Genomic DNA, 19,148 nt, shown 5'->3' with positions numbered 1-19,148 from the left:
CTTTGAACTGAGTAGATAGGGCAAAAGCCTGGCTACCAGCCAACACTACTTCAAATGTGGAGCTAGAGAGCAGAGGCTCGATCGATCTGCCAGTTACCTTTACTTGATTAGCATAACGTTAACATGGGCCCTTATGTGGTCCGGGATAGGATTTAACATTTGATGGATGGGCCATTCATTAGAGCAGGCAGCAGGAGCACTGAGAATGAAAGGGCAGCTGTATACTTTAAGCATGAGTGACACGATGAGTATCAATTAGGTCTATTGATCTACCTGTTATTGAGTGGAATGGGACAAGAGATGTGCTGCTTAGGGTCAATGACAGAGCAGGAAAATTGCACCATGAAAAACCTAGAAGGATGTGAAACACCTTAAAAAAGAATGGCTTTGAGAAAGGGTATGAAGAGGATGAAGGTAAAGTGTGTGATGTAAGTATACATGAAGATTCTCCACTTCTCTGTGAGCACTCTGTACCCGTAATATGGTGCCTCTACACTTTCCGCCCTAGTTTCTGCTTCAATCTTCGCTGATTATCTGCATTATGAAGCACCAGTAAATCCACTGAGTTTACAGGACCACAAGGGAGGAGCATGAGAATTCAAAATAAAAACGAGGAATGTTAAAAACAACACGTGGGTCAGATGTTATGTACAAATATGGTTAGGCAGCTTAGTGAATTAATTGCTTAGAAATAAAAATAAATTATTATAAAATAGATTTTCTGTACATTTTACATATACATAACAATATCTCCACATCTTGCCTTTGAATTACAGAGGAAAAAAGACAACTTCTCAAAAAATTAAAAAAAAAAAAGTCATTTTCACATCAATCCCAGCCAAAGTTATGTCCTGTCATCTGGTAGAACTTCATGTTGAAGGGCCTGTAGAAGTCTCGTAGTCTCTGCACCACCTCAGGGTCAATGTTTGGATGGGTTCGCCCTTTGGTTTTTCCAAGGCAGTGGGGCTTGCTGCTGCCTTCTGCTTTCTTCAGGCACGGGAATCCCTTGGTCTGGTTGAAATAAAAATGTTTGTCTGTGATGATCCTCTTGAGCCCGAGAAAGTCTTGCACACGGCCCAGCTCTCCAGCTGGGTCGCTGATCAAACGCTCGCCGCTCACAAACAGGATCTGCTCCATGGGGAAGTACTGCAGCCAGTTGTCCAGGTGCTTGGCGTAGATGCCAATCTGGATGGCGCTCCATGACGTGTCAATGAGCCCTGTAGTCCTGTTTTTAAAGGTGAGGCTCTCAAACGAGGGAATGTCAGGCTTCTTAGACAGTGTCTGTGTGTAGTCGGAGATAGCTCTAGTGACAGGATCCCTCACTACGACGATCAGCTTGGTGTTCCGGGACATGGCGGAGATTCGGGCAGGAGCTTCCCTGGTCACAAAGTAGCTGGGAGTTTTCTCCATTGTGATTTGGCCCTCCAGGGTCTTGGGCATCAGCTCCCTGCAGAGAAAAAAGAAAGCAGGCCCAAAAAGAAGGTTAGGAGAAGGGTAAGATGCAGTAAGTTCTTGCATAATGTAATCAAGTTGATGGAGTGTACTGTGCTCTGCAATCAATGACTCACTAAGCCTGTAAAGCCTTATTATAGGGCTTGAAAACCTATTAGTGCAGGCAGCTCTCCAACATCAACAAGCTCACTCACTCATGAGATATCTCACTTCTGAGAAAAAACAGAAAACCTTTATTTACTCCAGAATCAAACAACTAGAGGAATTTCTAAATGTGACCAATCCTCTCGTTAACCATATTAGGTTTTCTAAGCCTTGCACAGACTTGCATGGTTGAGAAGACAAATGCAACACCCAGATCACCTAGAAGGGGCAAGATTTCATTTCATTTCATTGTGAATAATTCTGATGAGCCTTACAGTGTATTTTCTTTCCAAATTAACTCACAGCATGTGCAGATTCCATTATCTGATGTGTCTTCCCTGAGTTGCTTTTCCCCAAACCTCACTGCTGGATATGTTTCAAAGTGGTCACATTTAATCAAAATCTCTTGATATGCCCAATGGAGCAAACAGGCACAAAAAATTTGCCTTGCTGATTCAGGTATAGATGGCCACGGTTCTCTACCACCCTACTGGACCCCCAGTAAATGCAGCACCACAGAAAGATGATGATGTTTGTTTCAGAAAGGTTTTTTTTGACAAGAATGGCTTTGGTTTTGTGCGAAAACTGGCAAATGGGCTTTAAACATATATGTTACATGCAGACATATAATCAAGAGGTACATGGGAACAACTGGTTTTGAAGGAAAAGTGAACGCACTCTGCTCTCTCCGCATCGGATTTCAGAACTAGTGGCCAAACTCAGAGTCTAGATTATGGTGGAGGCGATAAGAGCGGTTTGACTGACATTGGGATGTGGATCGCTTTTCGCTGTTTGGCCCCCAGACCGGGAGAAAAAGTAGCCTGTGTAATGTACGTGAGATCAAATATGTTTCTGTTTTTTGCTGGATGGAAAGGATTCAAAGGACTGTTACACACACACAAAATGGGCTGAAATTCAAGACATAAAACATCCCAACAAAGAATGAAGAAAAAGCAGTTGAAATCATTCAAAGGAAGGGAGAGATAACTGAGGGCATTGATCTATCAGGGAAAACACTCTCACAGATAAGGTTCCTGTTAGGCTGTTGTAGCCTGAAGCTCGCCTTTGTTGTTAAGGCCAGAACACTAATAGCCCATTGTGTAGACAGTACTATGGTAGCAGATCCCATTCAAACACTTTGTAATCCTACACAATATGTTTACAGGTGACAAAGGCTGAAGACATTCGGTACATTTAGATATTTGTAATGCTTGATTCGTTCCCAGACCTCCATCTGCTCCTCAGGAATATACTCTAAAGGCTGGAATCTAGTTCATGTCCATTTAGCTCGTGGTTAATTCATGTAACATCAGCTCTCTGTCGTCAATGCACATATCAGTGCGCACGAGGTTGAAAAGTGGGGAGGGGAAAAAAAATACCCAGGGTAATGTTGGGTAATCACTAAAATGTCTCATGGAAATGTTGTTGGCATTTGTGTAATCTTAATGCAGTGCTTGTGATCTAATTATGATGATATCATCTTGATTACTGACACATCAGTCGAGTGAACGGAGCAAACGAGAGGGAAAAGCGAGCTTATTTCCAAACATTAATAGCCTGTTGAAATCAGAACGTGCACGCCAGCAAGCCATTTCTGGATGTATAAATGCAAACAGCACATGAACACACGCTACGTTTTTGAAAAGCACCTCTTGAATCTCCTCAAGGAGTATAAACCAAACATGCTTGAGTCAAACTGCATGCCATTCTTCATTCTCTCGATGCACAATGGTGATACTGCCTGCAAGCTTTTTGTCATTCCTTGTGCTAACATACAAAAAGAGTTCAGAGCCAAACAGAAGAGGCAAATGGCTCCCGAGCTAATCCGATTTCAACACGACAATGTGGCATGGAGATAGGGAGGAGGCCTGAGTTACAATGTGCATAGTGATAGATTATGCTGATCCAAGCTCAGGGAATCCTAAAAAAAAATCAAGTGTTGGGGGTTGAAGGAGCATAAAACTAGGGGATGGTCAGAAAGTGGCGAGGAAACCCCTAAAAGGCGCCAAATCCACAAGAAGAGGGCCCCCCTAATAAAAAATCTCCACCTCAGACTTTGCCCACTCTCTCTGCCAAAGAAGCCGGAGGGGAAAAGGCAGGAAAGGAGAAAAGAGAGAAAAGGAGGGGAATTTAAGTGGGACAAGTAGCTCTTGGAAAAACAATGCCTATTATGCTCTCTTTTGATTTATGAGGTGCTGCTTTTAAAGATTCCGTCAGCAAACAGGCAATTCTGTGACACCGGGCTCCTCTTTTTTCCTCCTTTTCTTTGAAAGTGAGCCTTTGTCCCTGAGCGGAGGGGTGAGCAGGGCAGTGGTCAGGGCACAGGGGCGGGGATGGGGGCAGGGTAGAGAGGGGGCAGAAAGTGGAGGGTGGGTGCTTACTGGGGCCTGAGTGGAGCACTTCGCCATCCTTCTCAACCTCAAGAGAAGCTGTTTGGAGAGCTCTTAAGTGAAACGTGTGCCAAAATTGCCCTGCAAACATCACCCTGTCCCCTTTAGATAAAAGCAACTCTTGTCTTTTATAGGAAACAATAACACTCCAAATAACTTATTGGACCTCATATAGTATATCACAAAGAATTCTTTGCTTGGTGGCACTTTTGAAATTGTTATATACATATATATACTTGTGTGTGTGTGTGTGTGTGTGTGTGTGTGTGTGTGTGTGTGTGTGTGTGTGTGTGTGTGTGTGTGTGTGTGTGTGTGTGGACATCGTTTTCCATTAAGAATAATTCCAAGTTGACAGGTAAGCTAAAAACAGTGATAAGACAGAAAGCAGAAGCCGCTGTCACATGACAGCATCAAAGAAGGGCCAGCGGAGCGGCCCTTTGGCCTGCGCTTTAAAGAGCCCTCATCCCATCAGAGCTCAGAATGAGGGTTATTTCGATCTGATGTTTCTGCCTCCCTCCTGTCACATTTGATTCAATGATAACGGGCTGCCACTGAGCTGTCTGTTTCACAGCATCCCTGACAAAATGACTGGTTTGCTCAAAGACAAAAGGAAAAAAGCTATTTGGCGTGCGTCTGTCGATTTTATATTTGATACAAAAGGTTTTCAATTATCTCACATGTCTGGATGTTGAAAGCATTTGAATCTCAAATTAGGGTTTGTTTATTTGAATACAGACAAATCGGAGGGCATTCTGTATCGACCATAAAAAGGGAGGGTGTGGCTTTACTCGCGTGGGCATTTAAAGCTAATGCACTCTGATTTCTATGGCTTGAATACCCTGGAGTGAGTATTACCGTCCCATGGGAGGTAACAACACCCACAACAACAGTATACAACAGTATACACTGTACAGTGCTCTAAGCATGTTTATGTACAGGCTCAATTAACCTGTCAGCATACACTAGTGTAAGAAAATCAAACAAATCGGGTACTTCAGAGGAATCAAGCACTTAACTTTGTGCTGAGTTTTCTTTACATTCACTCCGGTCTCTTTTCCAGTGATCTAAGAAGGTTCACTCGACCCTTGGCAATCAGGCCTTGAAGTCCGATAGCAAAGTGACACTTCACGAGTATAAAGCAGGAGAGGGAGGAAATGAGGGAAGAGGTACTGAAAGGCTCCCTTTCTTTTCCAAGGGCCTCCTTCCGAGACCCTCTCATGAACCAATGCGCTAAACGTACAAGCATTTTCAGGAAATACAAAGACACATCTTTATTCCTTACTTGATGATAAGGATCTCGAAAGCCATTTGTTCATTCACAGTCCAAAGTGTTCCTATTTCCATCTTTTCAACCCAGGAGACAACAAGCATTTGAGCCTGATTTGGAAATGCAGGACATTTCATGTGCATCACGAACGCATATGAAAGAATTCATGGATGAGGGTTTTGTTCATAGTAGCCTGCATGCTATGAAACAGCAGTAAGCAACATGTTTACACGACATGCGCACTACAGATGCTACTGAGGGAGGCAAGCATGCACGGCTCTGCTGGTTCACGGAATATTTTCAAAGTAGCATTTAAGTACATACAGAAGCCAGACATTTTGAAATACGCTCCACAGTGCCTGGAGTCTGACATTATATTTACCACAGAGCATGGCTTTGGCTGTAAATTAAAAGAATAAAGAAGATGGTTTATGGCCACTCCAATGCAGAGAGGGAGGAGTGCTCTGAATGGAGTCGCAGAAGCTTCATCTGGTCTCTCTTTCAAGCACTCGAAGAGGAGTCCAGGTGTTAGTATGTGGTCACTTAGAGCTTTTTGACAGCTCATTTCCTGGCTGAGAAGAGCCAGACACCCCTGCTTAAAGATGAGATCTTGCAGGAGTATAGGCTGAAAGGTGTCTGTGTGCATCTTTATCTTACAGTTTGATGGTGATATATCTTTGGGAACCCCAAAAACTATACATTCCTTTGGCCATACTATTGAGTAAGTCTCCATATGTGCATGTACATTTCACACACACCAAAGTCATGCTACAGCCTCAAATTAACAGCCTGGCTTCAGTGCATAATGGTTTCACTGTAAAGAGAAGGTGGCTGAGTGGAAGCCCCTCCAAATCTTCTGTCTGCTAAAGGGATTAATAATGCAGGCTAGCCTAGTATCACACACTCAGACCTTGAGAGCAGGACCCTGCATGGGATGGGGCATATCTTGCAGCTAAAAGGAGGAGTGCTGCTTGAAAGCAAAATTCCTCCTCCGAATTGCTGGGAATGCTGTTGTCAAGAGTGCCTGTCAGTATTAATGGAGTTACTGCAGACCACTTCCCACCCCTATCTCTGTTCCTCTACTAAAAAGCGATTCTGTTTAGAAAGTCCCACCGTCTCACCAACAATAGTACCCATGGTCTTGACTCAAGGTCATACCTAGAACATTTATCACAGCATTTCTGCTAACAAGGTCTTATCAAGAACGGAAGGAAGGACAAAAAGGAAATAGCCAAAGGTTCCACAGCCGGGTCTAAAAGGTCAGGGTGTAATTATTCGCTAGCATTTTAATCTTTCTCAGAGCAGCACAGATTGCAGAGGACAAACTGGTCAGAGCTCTGTGACACTTTGACACAGAAATTCTGGGCTTGAAGTCCTGATTTGGTTGATAAATGTAACTCCTAGGCCCTGAACTCCATCAAGACATTGCGCTATGTCAAAGCAGCCTGGGAATATCCTGACCCTCCAAGTAAACAAAACAGTTAACCCAACCGTCGCAACCCGTCCATCCATCATTTTAAGCTGAAGTCAGGGAGTTGCACTTCACTGATGTGGAGCTTTTTTTTTTCCTCTTCATTTTAGCGCCTCTTACAGAAGGAATGTGTGTGTAAAACAGTGTGTAGGAGTGGGAGCGTGAATGACAGAGACAATGTGAATCGACAAGAGAGGGAAAGACAGAAAGTGGGAAAGAAGGGGAGTCAGGCCTTGCGGTTTGCAGACCATGCACACTCGTTTGGGCTCATACCCAGCCTGGTTTTGGAGGCAACATCAGACACAAGTAAAGCAGAATAAATAAATAGAGAACAAACCACCACATATAATGCCATGGGCTTCATGTTTACCCCCCTCTGTAATGTCCTGAAAATACTTAAGTGAGGTTGAGACATTCTTCTCTGATGCTGTCGTGGTTACCTTATGATGGGTAGCGCTGCAGAGGCGTGACAAGCACAAATTATTCAATTTTAAAACTAACTATAAGTTTTCCTATTCGGAAAATCTGTTTTCAAGTGCATTTGTTGCTATCTGGCACCTTCGGAAAACAACACTGGAATGTGTGGAGCCGCAGAGATTATTCAGGCCTGGAACCACACCGGCCTGTGGCCATAGGCGGCTGCCTAGAATTACTGAGTGTTAATAACCCTGCAGCGAAGCGAGGGAGCCCACCATGTGGCATAAATAAAACAGAGGAGTTGGTGAAAGGCATGGCGGGGAGAAGAAAGTAGCAGTAACTCCTCCCGTTTTGAATGTGCAACTCTTCGCAAGTGCTGTCCTATTTTTCCTCCTTCGGGCTTTTAAAAGCATCGGCCAAGAAGAAAAAAAGTAAAAAGCTTTAATTGGCCAACCTTAAAGAAGTGAAAGATCCCATCATCTAAGCATCACTTAAGACTACATCTCATCACTTTGTTTGACATGTGATACAAGATGATTCACCTGACACCACCACAGCGATCAAGCTACTCGCTGCGTGTGCGTCAGCCATCAGACGGACACGCTGTGAAAGCCTCCACTTTGTGATACTAGCCAAAATTTGTTTAGCACTAGTAATCCTCTTTAATTAATGTGTTTGCTTGGGGTGTTTGCTGAAGGTGTTACCCCGGAGCTAGCCACGCATTCCACCACTCCATCAGTATCAGGGTGCGACTGGATGACAGCTGGGATGAAATAAACCAGTGAACCGTAAAAGAAAAAACAACGGGGCAAACAACAACGGGGAGCTGCAGGTGAAGACTCGGTTTGTGTATAGGAGCAAGTGTTTGCCTACTCTGTGTGTGTCTAAGCATATCTGGGTGTTGATGTGTGGGTGTGCAGTCAGAATCAGCCATTCTGACTGCTTTCCTGACGCTTGACATGCACCAAGAGGCACATGACTCCTTGATCTAGCTACAGCAGAGATGAATAAAAGATGAAACAGACTCAAGAAGAACTTACATGCCACCACCCCCACTCCCTAGGCGCACACTCAGTCACACACAGAGAGACAGAGGGAGCGAGCAAGCTACTTTGCATCCTGTTTGAATTGGCTGTCATCCGTAACTGCCTGCACACCTTTTTGAAGACAGGTGAACTACAAAGTGTGTGTGCAAGAAAGAGGGGATTTCCTGTCTACTGTATGTCACTCACCAAGCCCAAAACCATCTCTGCGTGTGTTTGGGCTCTATCATTTTGCTTCTATTACTCACACTGCAGCTGTTGCTGCAGGTTAATGGTTTACAAATTCCTAAAGACAGCCTGCCTCCCAAGCAAACATATAATTAGCTATACTGAGTAGGGATAGCATGACAATTAACCTACTCCTTTCCGAGATGGAAACAGTGGCAGAAGCAGTTTTTATCCTTTAATCTCTCTCTTTTCCTTGGTCTGAAAGGATAGATTTTTTTATATAAATATACAATAACATCTCCAAGCAATAACTCTGTCTTCAGCTTTATAGAACTAAGTTATGTTTTGCTGCATTGTTTGCTATAAATTCCATTCAGAGGCATTTTTCGCTAAGGAGGTGGGCAAACAGAGCTCTCAGTACACAGAAGAGCAGGGTTTCCATCCAGATTCCAACTGGTGGTTATGTGTTATGCTTTGCTAGGGTTAGAGAAATACCGTGGTTTTAGTAAATAAATATGTTACATGTCAAGTCACCTTCCTGAATTCTGCAAGTGCTTCCAGTGCTGCCAGGGTCTAAAAATAGCAACGCAATTAATAATTTTGCAGTATTTAGGAGGAAAAAAAAGAATGTTGCGATTAAACACATTCGTGATAAGCTCACTTTGATGTATTTCTGGCTTCCAAATGCCAGCGCACATCCATAATTTAACAGACATGCCAAAACACAGAATGCTCTAAATTTTCCGATTTGGAAACTATCTTTAGTCTTATTTCGATGGCACTCTTCACACAAAGATAGAAATCATCAGGCTTTTCATCTTTTTTTCAGCAAATAAAATTTAGTCCACCTTTCATAAATAAACTTCACTAAGATCTTAATATCTGACTTCCTGTTGGGGTGTTTTGGTGTTAAATTAGCACATAACCGCTACAGTAATATTAATATAACTTACAGATAATGGAGGAGTAGTTTTTGCTTCTAAAGTAACTGAGTGCAGTTTTCAGCTTTAGATCAGTTAAACAAGGAAGAGAAAAACTGCACGTGGTGGAAAAATAATTGGCATTGAGTAGAGTTTGGCCAGGTTGTCTTAGAGGTGAGCTGAAGTGTTCTTACAGCTCTTACGAGAGCCCAACAGCACTGGGAGTACATCTAAATGGAGAGAGTGACTAGTGTCGAGCAGCCAAGGTGGAGGGAGACAGCTCGAGGTTTCTAATGAGCTCTGCTCTTTTACTGCCAGGCTAATGGAAACCTCGAGAGACCTTCCTTGCATTCTCTTTCTGTGTGTGTGTGTGTGTGTGTGTGTGTGTGTGTGTGTGTGTGTGTGTGTGTGTGTGTGTGTGTGTGTGTGTGTGTGTGTGTGTGTGAGAGAGTGAGTGTAAGAGAGAAAGCGTGTCCTCCTTTCTCCCACAGGCAGGCTCGCTCTCCAACACCCTAATGGCTACCTCTGGGACTTAATACCTGGGACAAGTGAAGCTGTAAAGGTCTACCGTCATCAGTTTTTTTCCGTTCCTCCCACTCCTAAATTACTTTTCCTTTCCTTTGGAAAGGACATAAGACTCACCTGATTAACCTACCTTTAGAAGAGTAACAGTAAATAATTAACAAAATGGTATACGGGTGTCTGTCTCCAGCAGCCTCCAGGGGAACCTTTTTAATGTGCCAGAAAGTGTTTATTTAGCAGCAATGACTGACCATTAACTCTGGAGGGAGGATGTCTGGTTCTGTTCTGACATGTAAAACAACATCCAAATTATCACCTCGTTAAAAAGGGTCTAATTCACACGTAACACAGAGGGAGGGTTTGTATACCGCTTTCTCCATCCTAAGCTTCCTTTCTCCTTGCTCCAAGACCACTTCATTTGAATTCTTTGCATTTTATTGTTGGTGGGCTTGAATTACTTTGGCATTATAAACAGAGAGATTTTACATCAATGCCATTCAAGCCTCTTTTTATGATGCCATTGTTTATTTACACTGACACAAGCCAGTGTAATGCCGCCCCGGTGTGTGATTTTGCATAGCACGCTGGCATTGTGTAACCAGAGGAGTTTGACATCTAACAAAGCAGCGCCAGTCCTGACTTACACAGATGTTACTACATGCACTGCAATCCCTAAGTCACTCCAACATAGCCCCCAATCCAACCTTCCTTTTATACAGAACTGCAAAAAAAAAAACAATGCCACAAAATGTGTCTTTTAAAAATGTGTTTGTGTGGGTTTATTTGTGTTTGTTTGAATGACTTTGTCTTCTTATTCTTTGCATCATCCATTTGAGTCAAATGTTGACAGCAACTTCCTGTCAGCCTCCTCTTTTATCCTCTGATTCAGCAGGAGGTTGCTGTCTGTTGCAGCTATATTGTCTTCACTGGTGTGGCTAGTGTTCTCTGCACACCAACAGGAGAAGGATGGGGGATGCAAACCACCACGGCACAGCGCTGCCACTCCCTTCTCCACAGGTCTCCCCTTTCACTATTAACCGGTTGTAATTTGGGGATAAAAGCTGCCTTTTTTCCCTGCTTCTCCACCTCCCCCAAGGTCACTCTGTATTCTTGACCGGGCTACGCCAGCTTAGGCAAAGAGGAGAGGGCTTCCCTCGCCCCTCTACACTGACCAAAGCCTTCTCTGGTAGTGGGTCACGGCTGGTCATCGAGGCCTGCAGTGAGCCCCACCCAGAAATGTAAAAACCAAGTATGACATGTGACACCATTCTTGCACATCAGCAACACAAGTGCGCAGCTGGAAAACTGGAAAAGAAGGAAGAGATTTGAGGATGATGTTTGGGGGAAGAACTGGGAGGCACCGATGAGAAACAGGGTGCCACTGACGAATAATCCACCCATATGGGAACTGAAGGTGGAAGTTTAGCCAACACGGAGGCACAGTTTCAAACTGCTTGTTTTCACGTTGGCCACTGCTATTGAGGATTTGAGCAGAGGATGTGAACCTGCTGTCAGCTGTACGGTTGGCTGGCCGGGCGCTCATTCCCAGAGGAACTGTGGAGTTCCAGGAATCAGGAAACAATCAGAGGGCCAAAGTATCTAATCATGAATCTGGCATTGTCTTTACTGCAGCTCCATCTGAATGAGAGCCACTTAAACTTTCAGTACTTGATTTTTATCAAACACAGTTTAAAAATAATGTTTTTTTTAAGTCTTCCTGTACATAACTCAGTAGGTTTTCTGCTGTCGTGCGATTGTTTATGAAGCGTTGTAAGATCCCCTGTGGGGCTTGTAGCTTCCAGCAGCTTTCTGTAGCTCTGCAGATGGTCAACACACAGACCCTGTCAGCAAGCAGACGTGGGTCTGACCTCAGTCAAAGGCTCTTAACCCACCTCTACACATTACCTCCAATCAAGCCTGACCAATCAATACTGGCTATCCCAGAGGGGTCAGGCCATGGAGACATTTGTGTATGATGTCTGACAGTTTCAGTCTTCTGTGACATCAACTGAAGATTATTTGTGGTTTCACAGCTGAGCCTATTACAATAACGCTGTATGTATTGAATGAACAACACGTCCACGTACCCACTGACTTTCCTTAAAACATCCCGTGTATGCAAACATTAGCACTCGATGTTTTGTTGGTCAAATGATGCTCTATAGAACCAGGTGGCCCTTTTGGCCATTCAGAGGAAGAAAGGAGGGTGAGGTCAGTGGCAACAGAAAGTGGATGGGTCACCTACATGGAAATAGGAGCTCCCCTGTGGCGAGCAGATAAAGGACGTGCACCCATCCAGAACCGTCTCTGACATGGTCAAGAGATGCAGTCTGACTCCACCTCAAGAACTAGCAGTGGGGGTAGAGATAAATAACGGCTTTCAAACAGTGCAGACTTCCGCAAGCATCCTAAGTCTGATAGAGGAACTTGGTTTCTTTTCATTTTTTTTAAAGGAAGTTCCCCTTTCAACAATGCTCCACTTGTCCTTTTGTGGTGCTGTAAGTAGCTTTTACTGACACTGCTTTTTAAGTCCGTTTACCTCCACGGTGTTTTATCACAGACTCGATACAAAGGTTGACCAGCGAGACATCCTGCTCAGGGAAGGCACCCATTCAGACAGAACAATCTCTACAGAACTGGAATCACCTTTGATTGCAAATCACATGAAGTGTGCGATCCAACTGTTATATTACTTTACTTCGACACACCACTTCTTTAAACTCACAACCAGAAGCAAATCTTTTTAAAAATTCTCATGCGGAGAACAAACAGCTGACAGCCTCTGATAGGTTCTAATTAAAACGAGCTTAGTAATAGCACAAGTTAACACCACAATATGAAAACCTATGACACATACCACTATATAGCCGTAAACTATGTTACTGCACCCTGCCCGACATGTGTACAGCTTCTCGTTTAATGCTAAAGCCACTCCGAGGGAGGAGCGACAGCGTCAACAGTGCCTGGGCCTGACAGTGAGCTAAGACCAGAGCCCGCGACACGACAGCAAAACCACAGCACAGTAATTACATATCAAAGCCCCTTCATAGCAAATACGGCTAAATGGGATATGAAGAGAGCAATATGCACCACAGACTGACAGGGCGGGATGAGGACTGTAGTCAACAAGCGTTAGGAATAAATAAAATACTGCAAGTTGAAGAAAACAAAGTCGGTGTGGAAGGAGAGAGGCCTTCAGCTAATGTGCATGAGTTAAAGCATGTTTCAAGGTGACATACAAGATCATACAAACTGAGGGAAAAAACTGATTTAAGCTATTTGCAGTTTCTTAAAAACTTCAATACAAACTTCTATAAACTCTCAAAAAAGCCAAACCACTCCAACTTTTTATGAGCGTTCCTGTCACTTCTCTCTGATTGTTTTATTCCATCAAGTGAAACACAGTTACAAACGTTTGCTTGCTAATTATCTTTGTTCTACACCAGTCTGTGAAAAATCACACAAAAATGAAAGTGGTTAATTTAAAAAAAGCACTTGCACTGTTTTCCCTGTGCTTATTCTTTGGGAGCTATTAGTTTTTTATTTTATGAATGACCTTACTGCAATTATGCCATTAATGTGTGTGCTATAGAGAAGCATACATGTTTTTAAAATTATTATCAGATAACACCGGTTTCGCTTACACTACTCCAGGGAACAGGTGCAAATAGAAAATAAAGAACCAATGTTCCTCTTCACATTCAGTCACAGTGGCCTGCTTAATTCTGAGTCACTCTTTCTGTGTGTGTGTGCGTGTGTGTTCGTCGGGGCTAGTTCATGCATGACCTCACTGCGAAAATGTGTACCTCCTGATACAAGGACCCCTCGGTCAAAAGCATGAATCATGTGTTTGTCTTTGGCACAACTAAAAACTGTCAAAGAACATCAGAAATCCACAAAAGGACTTGTTATCTCCACCTCCTTTCATTTTGAAACTTCTCTTCCCGCTGCCTGCCCGAGTCTTTTCTGCTCTCTCTATCTCTCTCTGCGGCTGCATTTACTTGGTGGAATTCCAACGCTAAATGCGTGCCCATTGGGGGAGGCGAGGATGGTGCAAGCTAGTTACAATGGTGCATGACAGGGAGATTGTGCAAATCAACAAACAATGAGAGGTACGTTACACAACTCAGACACAAACACACACACATAACTGTCTCCATAAATGACCATGATCTCTGATCACATTCCCACAGAAAATATTTCAATGCCACACAATTTTGCTTCTGTCTGGAAAATGTCAGTATTCCCCTCCCAAATTGCCAAATTGTCTCCAGTATTTTATTCTAATGGGACAGTGAGGGGGATCAGCAATGAATTAAGTATAATTTCCCTTCTCTGTCCATCCTCACCCTCGAAAAAGAAACCCTTTTTTTCACTACAGGGACTGCTTACACCAGCTGTTTCACTGTAATGTTCACTCCTCACTGCAGTTCTTTAACAGAAGTATTTCATAACAGGTTTTGCTGTTACCAATCTGAATGAACTTGAACAAAAAGTTCATGGATTTTTGTTTAACATAAGCGCTGTTTAGATGTGCCTCCAAAGCATAAAACGCCTTTATCACAAAAAATAAAACACATAAAAATAATGTGGAGTGTACACTGCTCCAGTGCTGTCGAATAGCTTGTGTTTCCAATGCAAAATAATCAACAAATAATAAAATTCTATCACAAAACCTTGAGTCCTGATTTCTTTACATGGTTTTGAAAAAGTATTGAATTTCATAGTCTAAAAGCTGACTGTACTTTTTCACATTTCCCCATACAAGAAAAGTTGGGCATGCAGTCGCTGGAAGTCAGTTAAATAACCGCCTTCCCAAACCAGTTAATCTGGCTGCAATAAATCAATGATTCTATCAAAGCGAGCACATGAAAAACAAATCACAAATACGTGATCACAATTTAAAGTGTAAAATCTTTTGATGAACTTTGCTTTTTTTATATTCATACAAAACTTAAACTTAAAAAAATAAATAAATAAAGATGGTAATTAACCACATTGGGTAAATGTTTTTGAAAGCGTGATTATAACGTAAACAATAACATTGTATCTGTAGGTGTCATTTTATCAATTAGTAAATGATAATAAATCAATAAAATCAGTTGACCATTGGTAAATGAACAGCTGGAACTTTACCTGCATTTTAAAAATAGCTTAAAAAAATACCTGAGCACTGATAAAAATAAGATAAGTAAAATATAACTAAAACGAAACAAAATATGTGTAAAACTAGTATTAGAATATATTTTTACGTCTGTCTGTGCTGTGACCTGCCAAGTATGGTCATTAAGCTCAATAGTCCCTCAGCTCCTTATATTAACACTTAAGTGACCAGGATAATCTCAGACTGGACCTCTGAAGATGGTAAATGGCTTTTGTTCTATAAAGAATCCTTTCATTGTCTTTTACATGCCATTTACTTGCATTAAGCCCATTGACATAACAATAGCTGAACCCCTTTCAGAGCAACAAACACTATTAGGTAAAATATTCCACGGGACAAACATGTAATAATATTGAGATTTTTTAATTTTCCAAACCTGATCTAACAAATCAACTGATTTTTTACCTTTTTCTTAACTGGGTCTTAACACAGTGAGGTTGGTCAGATTTTCTTGAATTGCGCTTCAAGACTCTTTTCACAAGGCGTTGTAGCTGAGTAGTCTGAAATTTGTCCGTATTTGCTCACTATAAGCGAAGGAGAAAGGTCGGTCAGGACCTGACTGTAGCCCGTACAAACGTAATAAATGAGAAATAATTTAATTAAAACCTCTCCTTGGTCGTAAAATAACACGACTCAATCAAAGAAACTGAAAAAGTAGGTTTGAATCTGACATACAAGCCTGAGTACGCATCCCCGTGGAGGTGCAATATTGCACTGTGTCCAACAGAGATCACTGCACATCGCAGAAACACGCCAATCTCACCGTAATCTCTATCAGGCTACATAATGCGCTTTCAATTCTTCGATTCTTTCAAAACAAAATTACGCACGCGATGGAAGGGGAAAAAAGCAAGCCATTAACCCTCAAAATTAACAGTTAATTAAAAATGCCTAATCTGTGCTGCCGACATCCAAAAGGACGTAAACATACAGAACAAAGCGGAGGTAACAACCCGTGTGTTTATTTAAAGGTTTAAGTTGTGAAATAAACTCAAAACCTGCTGGATAATTGTTAGAATTTGGTGTGCTTTGGTGGGCTCCAAATGAGTGACATATAAATCAATTTATGAGTAAATAGATTAAGCTGTGTTTAAAAAAGAAAAATGACTTAAATGTTGTTGGATTGAAAAATGAACAAGCTTACAAAAAATTGTGTGCAACCTCTAAATCTGACGCACAAATCTACAGCCTTTCCGACCCTTGTTTGTCTGGCTTACTAAATAAATTCAGCATCGCTGTTCTGCACTGCATTGCAAATTCTTTCGTACAGTTTCTTCCCCCGGAAAAGTGTATTCGCCCTGCATCCAGATAAACAAACGCCCGGTGATTAGTTTTACCTGTACCACTCCAGCCCGTTGTCATAGTTGCGGTCGAAGAAGTGAGGCTCCGCTCCCACGGCTCTGATGTCAGGATGGACCCGGAGAAACTCCAGCAGAGCCCGGGTCCCTCCTTTCTTCACACCGATGATGATCGCCTGCGGCAGCTTCTTGCTCCCGGAGCCGTTGGAGAAGCTGGACATGGCGCTGGGCTCCGGGGCTCTTTGGTGCTCCCCGTGCATCTCGTCCCAGTCTTCGGCTCTGTCAGAGTCCAGCTCGTTATTGAGCAGGTCTCTGGACGCAGCGGTCCTGATGGACGGCTCCTCATAGTCACTCTCTATATCCTCCCAGGGCTGCGGTTTGGCCAGCAGTCTGGACACCAGGTCCGTCCTGCTGCTCTCTGTCCTCTTGCCCACCGCAGAACCAGTCTCCTTGCCCCGGTAACTCTCCACGACCAAACTTGGCATGGTGGAACAGTAGCCCACGCATGAGTACAGCATGTATACCCAGATTAAAAACATGATGCTGAGCAGTATTAGTTTCTTCTTCACGGGGCTGGACCAGAAGGCATACAGGTTGTGGAAAATCAGGCTATATTCCATAAGCCTTTCGGTTGAAAACCATATCCCAGCGGCGCATATTGCCTAACTCACTCCCGGTGGCACCTTTGCAATCCTTGCAAAATTAAGCACATGCTCATGAAAAAATCTAAAAATAAATAAACCCTACAAATAAAACAAACAAATAAACTAGCCTAAATAAAAGCGGATGGATCGGTGCATCCAGGAATGAGAAGGCATGGAGGAAACGATAATCACAAGGGTGCTTAAATTTGGGGAAAGTGTTGAGTTGCGACAGGCGCAGCACAGCCCCGCGTGAGCCTCATCTCAGGTTTGCACGAGCTCCTGGGTGAGCGCGAGACCTTATACAGAGACGCGCGCGAGAATGACGGCGGCAACGGCCAATAGCCGCGAGGGAGATAAATATGCAAGGCTTATGTTGATACAAGCGGGCCAATCAGGTGGGAGCATGGGCGAGTCCGGCCGTGGGATCCTGGGTATGGAAATGAGGCGTGTGTGCGGGACTCTGCTGAGAGTTTGGAAAACTTTCACACCGGGCAAAGAGTTCAATTAGCTGAAGTTTTAAATGTTTCACTCATCGTTCACACAGTTTTTTCCCCCATCTATTTTCAAAATGGTTTTTTTTTCAACTACGAATTCCAAAGCTAATGTTGTCAGAAATATGAAAAAATGGTGGTGAAAAAATGTCTATAGGCTACATAAACAGTGCAAAAATAATCTCAGTTCACAAACCACATAATTTGAATGACACAGACTGTGAGTGAATGCGAAGAAATGAGGAGGGCACAGTGCTGGCGGTTAGAACTGGAAACAGGAAGCGTTACTTCATTATTTAGTTGATATTTTGTACATATTATCAAAAATTTCAATCCTCCCCCCCCCCCCCCCCCCCCCATAAAGAGCAATAGAACCTATTAACAATGACATACTAAATAATAACAACAACAACAACAACAACAACAACAACAATAATAATAATAATAATAATAATAATAATAATAATAATAATAATAATAATAATAATAATAATAGTTAGCCTATAACTCCCAGGTATATTTCCTTTGTATTAAACGTGTGTCTTAATTGGATTTTTTTTCGCGCATTACAATAACTTTGCTTGGTTCTCCAACTTAGTTTTGCAGTTTTTTCAGTACTCAGCACGTTAATTAACGATGCAAAGCAGGAAACAATACTTCGATAATCCAACATGAGTGCTCTCCCGGGCTTTGTTATTCTAATATCCTGCTTCTGACAAAAGCTTGAGAAGCAGAAAATCACGATTTTAATCTGCATTTATTAATCTTTTTTTCGTGTGTTTATTTATTTATTTTACTTTTAAAGAAAGTATGCCATGAAGGTGTCTTTATTAATTTATTCTTGAAAAAAAGTATCCCTCGCATTAATGTAGGCAAACTTTTAAAATATAGTTTGTTTGGAGAGGTTTTTTGGTCATAGTTCAGCCATCTTCCAAACCAAGGCATGCTTTTTATTTTATTTATTTATTTTTTATTATGATTTTGTTTTTTTATCTGAGAACTTCCAAAGCTCAGCAAACTCAGAAAATAAAACGCATCGAGTATCGGAAACATGCATTAAATTTTCATTTTAGAGAAAAAGAGAGGAGAACAGGGACACCGAGTGCTTTTCGATTGGAGATGACTCAAAACAGATCGATGATTTAAACCTCGCGGTATTTTAGCCCCTTTTATGAAACAGCCAACCCACTGATAAACTATTGTGGGGTTTTTTTAATGATTTGTGCAGCCTTCTTTTTCATGCGTGTTATTACACACGAACAAGCACGATTCATTTCCCCCCTAAAGTTTTGACTGCAAGAGTCAAAGCCACGTCGCAACAACGGCCTGAATTGTAATAAGAACTGAAGATAATATAATCATCCCGAGCCCGCAACGTGACGCACAAACAGAGCATTTCTAAGAGCAGATCTATTTTTTTAAATATATAAATATGAGTAATTTTCCTGGTGGAAAAAAATATGGCATTGCAGTAAAAGGACCTGTTGCTTGTGTTGATGCTCCACGGCGAGTTTATCGTAGCCTACTGAATATTTTCTCCCCATGGCATCAGAGTCACTTTTTACTCTAATAGCATATTCCTGCGGGGACTTTTTGGATGTAGTTTTACTGCGCTGGATGTATAGTTTCACTCTAAATATTTCTTTAGGATTAATGCAGCTATTTGGATTCTGTTTTGCAACAACCAACCTTTGAAAAGAGGCCAGAGGTCATCCTTCATCCTGAGATTTCTGCGCTTGAAGAGTATGAAGAGTCCT

The 19,148-nt window shown here is 42.3% G+C and overlaps 1 protein-coding gene across 1 annotated transcript; it reads right to left on the bottom strand.

Moving 5' to 3' along the window:
- Window positions 1-252: 252 nt before the first annotated feature.
- On the bottom strand, window positions 253-17,167 carry hs3st3b1b (heparan sulfate (glucosamine) 3-O-sulfotransferase 3B1b). Its single transcript, XM_026178220.2, has 2 exons — window positions 16,296-17,167; window positions 253-1,447 (listed from the first exon to the last, which is right to left on the bottom strand). Exons 1-2 carry the CDS (start codon window positions 16,874-16,876, stop codon window positions 829-831), a joined length of 1,200 nt encoding a protein of 399 aa, XP_026034005.1. The 5' UTR covers window positions 16,877-17,167; the 3' UTR covers window positions 253-828.
- Between the last annotated feature and the right edge of the window lie 1,981 nt (window positions 17,168-19,148).

The sequence above is a fragment of the Astatotilapia calliptera genome, chromosome 8 (genome assembly GCF_964374335.1).
Source record: "Astatotilapia calliptera chromosome 8, fAstCal68.1, whole genome shotgun sequence".
NCBI classification, from domain to species: domain Eukaryota; kingdom Metazoa; phylum Chordata; class Actinopteri; order Cichliformes; family Cichlidae; genus Astatotilapia; species Astatotilapia calliptera.
This window is presented reverse-complemented; position numbering and strand designations above follow the sequence as displayed.

Bases quoted from the DNA above. Each gene is read 5' to 3' on its own strand.
- hs3st3b1b (XM_026178220.2), bottom strand. From the start codon at position 16,876: ATGGAATATAGCCTGATTTTCCACAACCTGTATGCCTTCTGGTCCAGC. The intron at 1,448-16,295 runs GTAAAACTAATC...TTTTCTCTGCAG, and splicing joins AACGGGCTGGAGTGGTACAG to GGAGCTGATGCCCAAGACCC.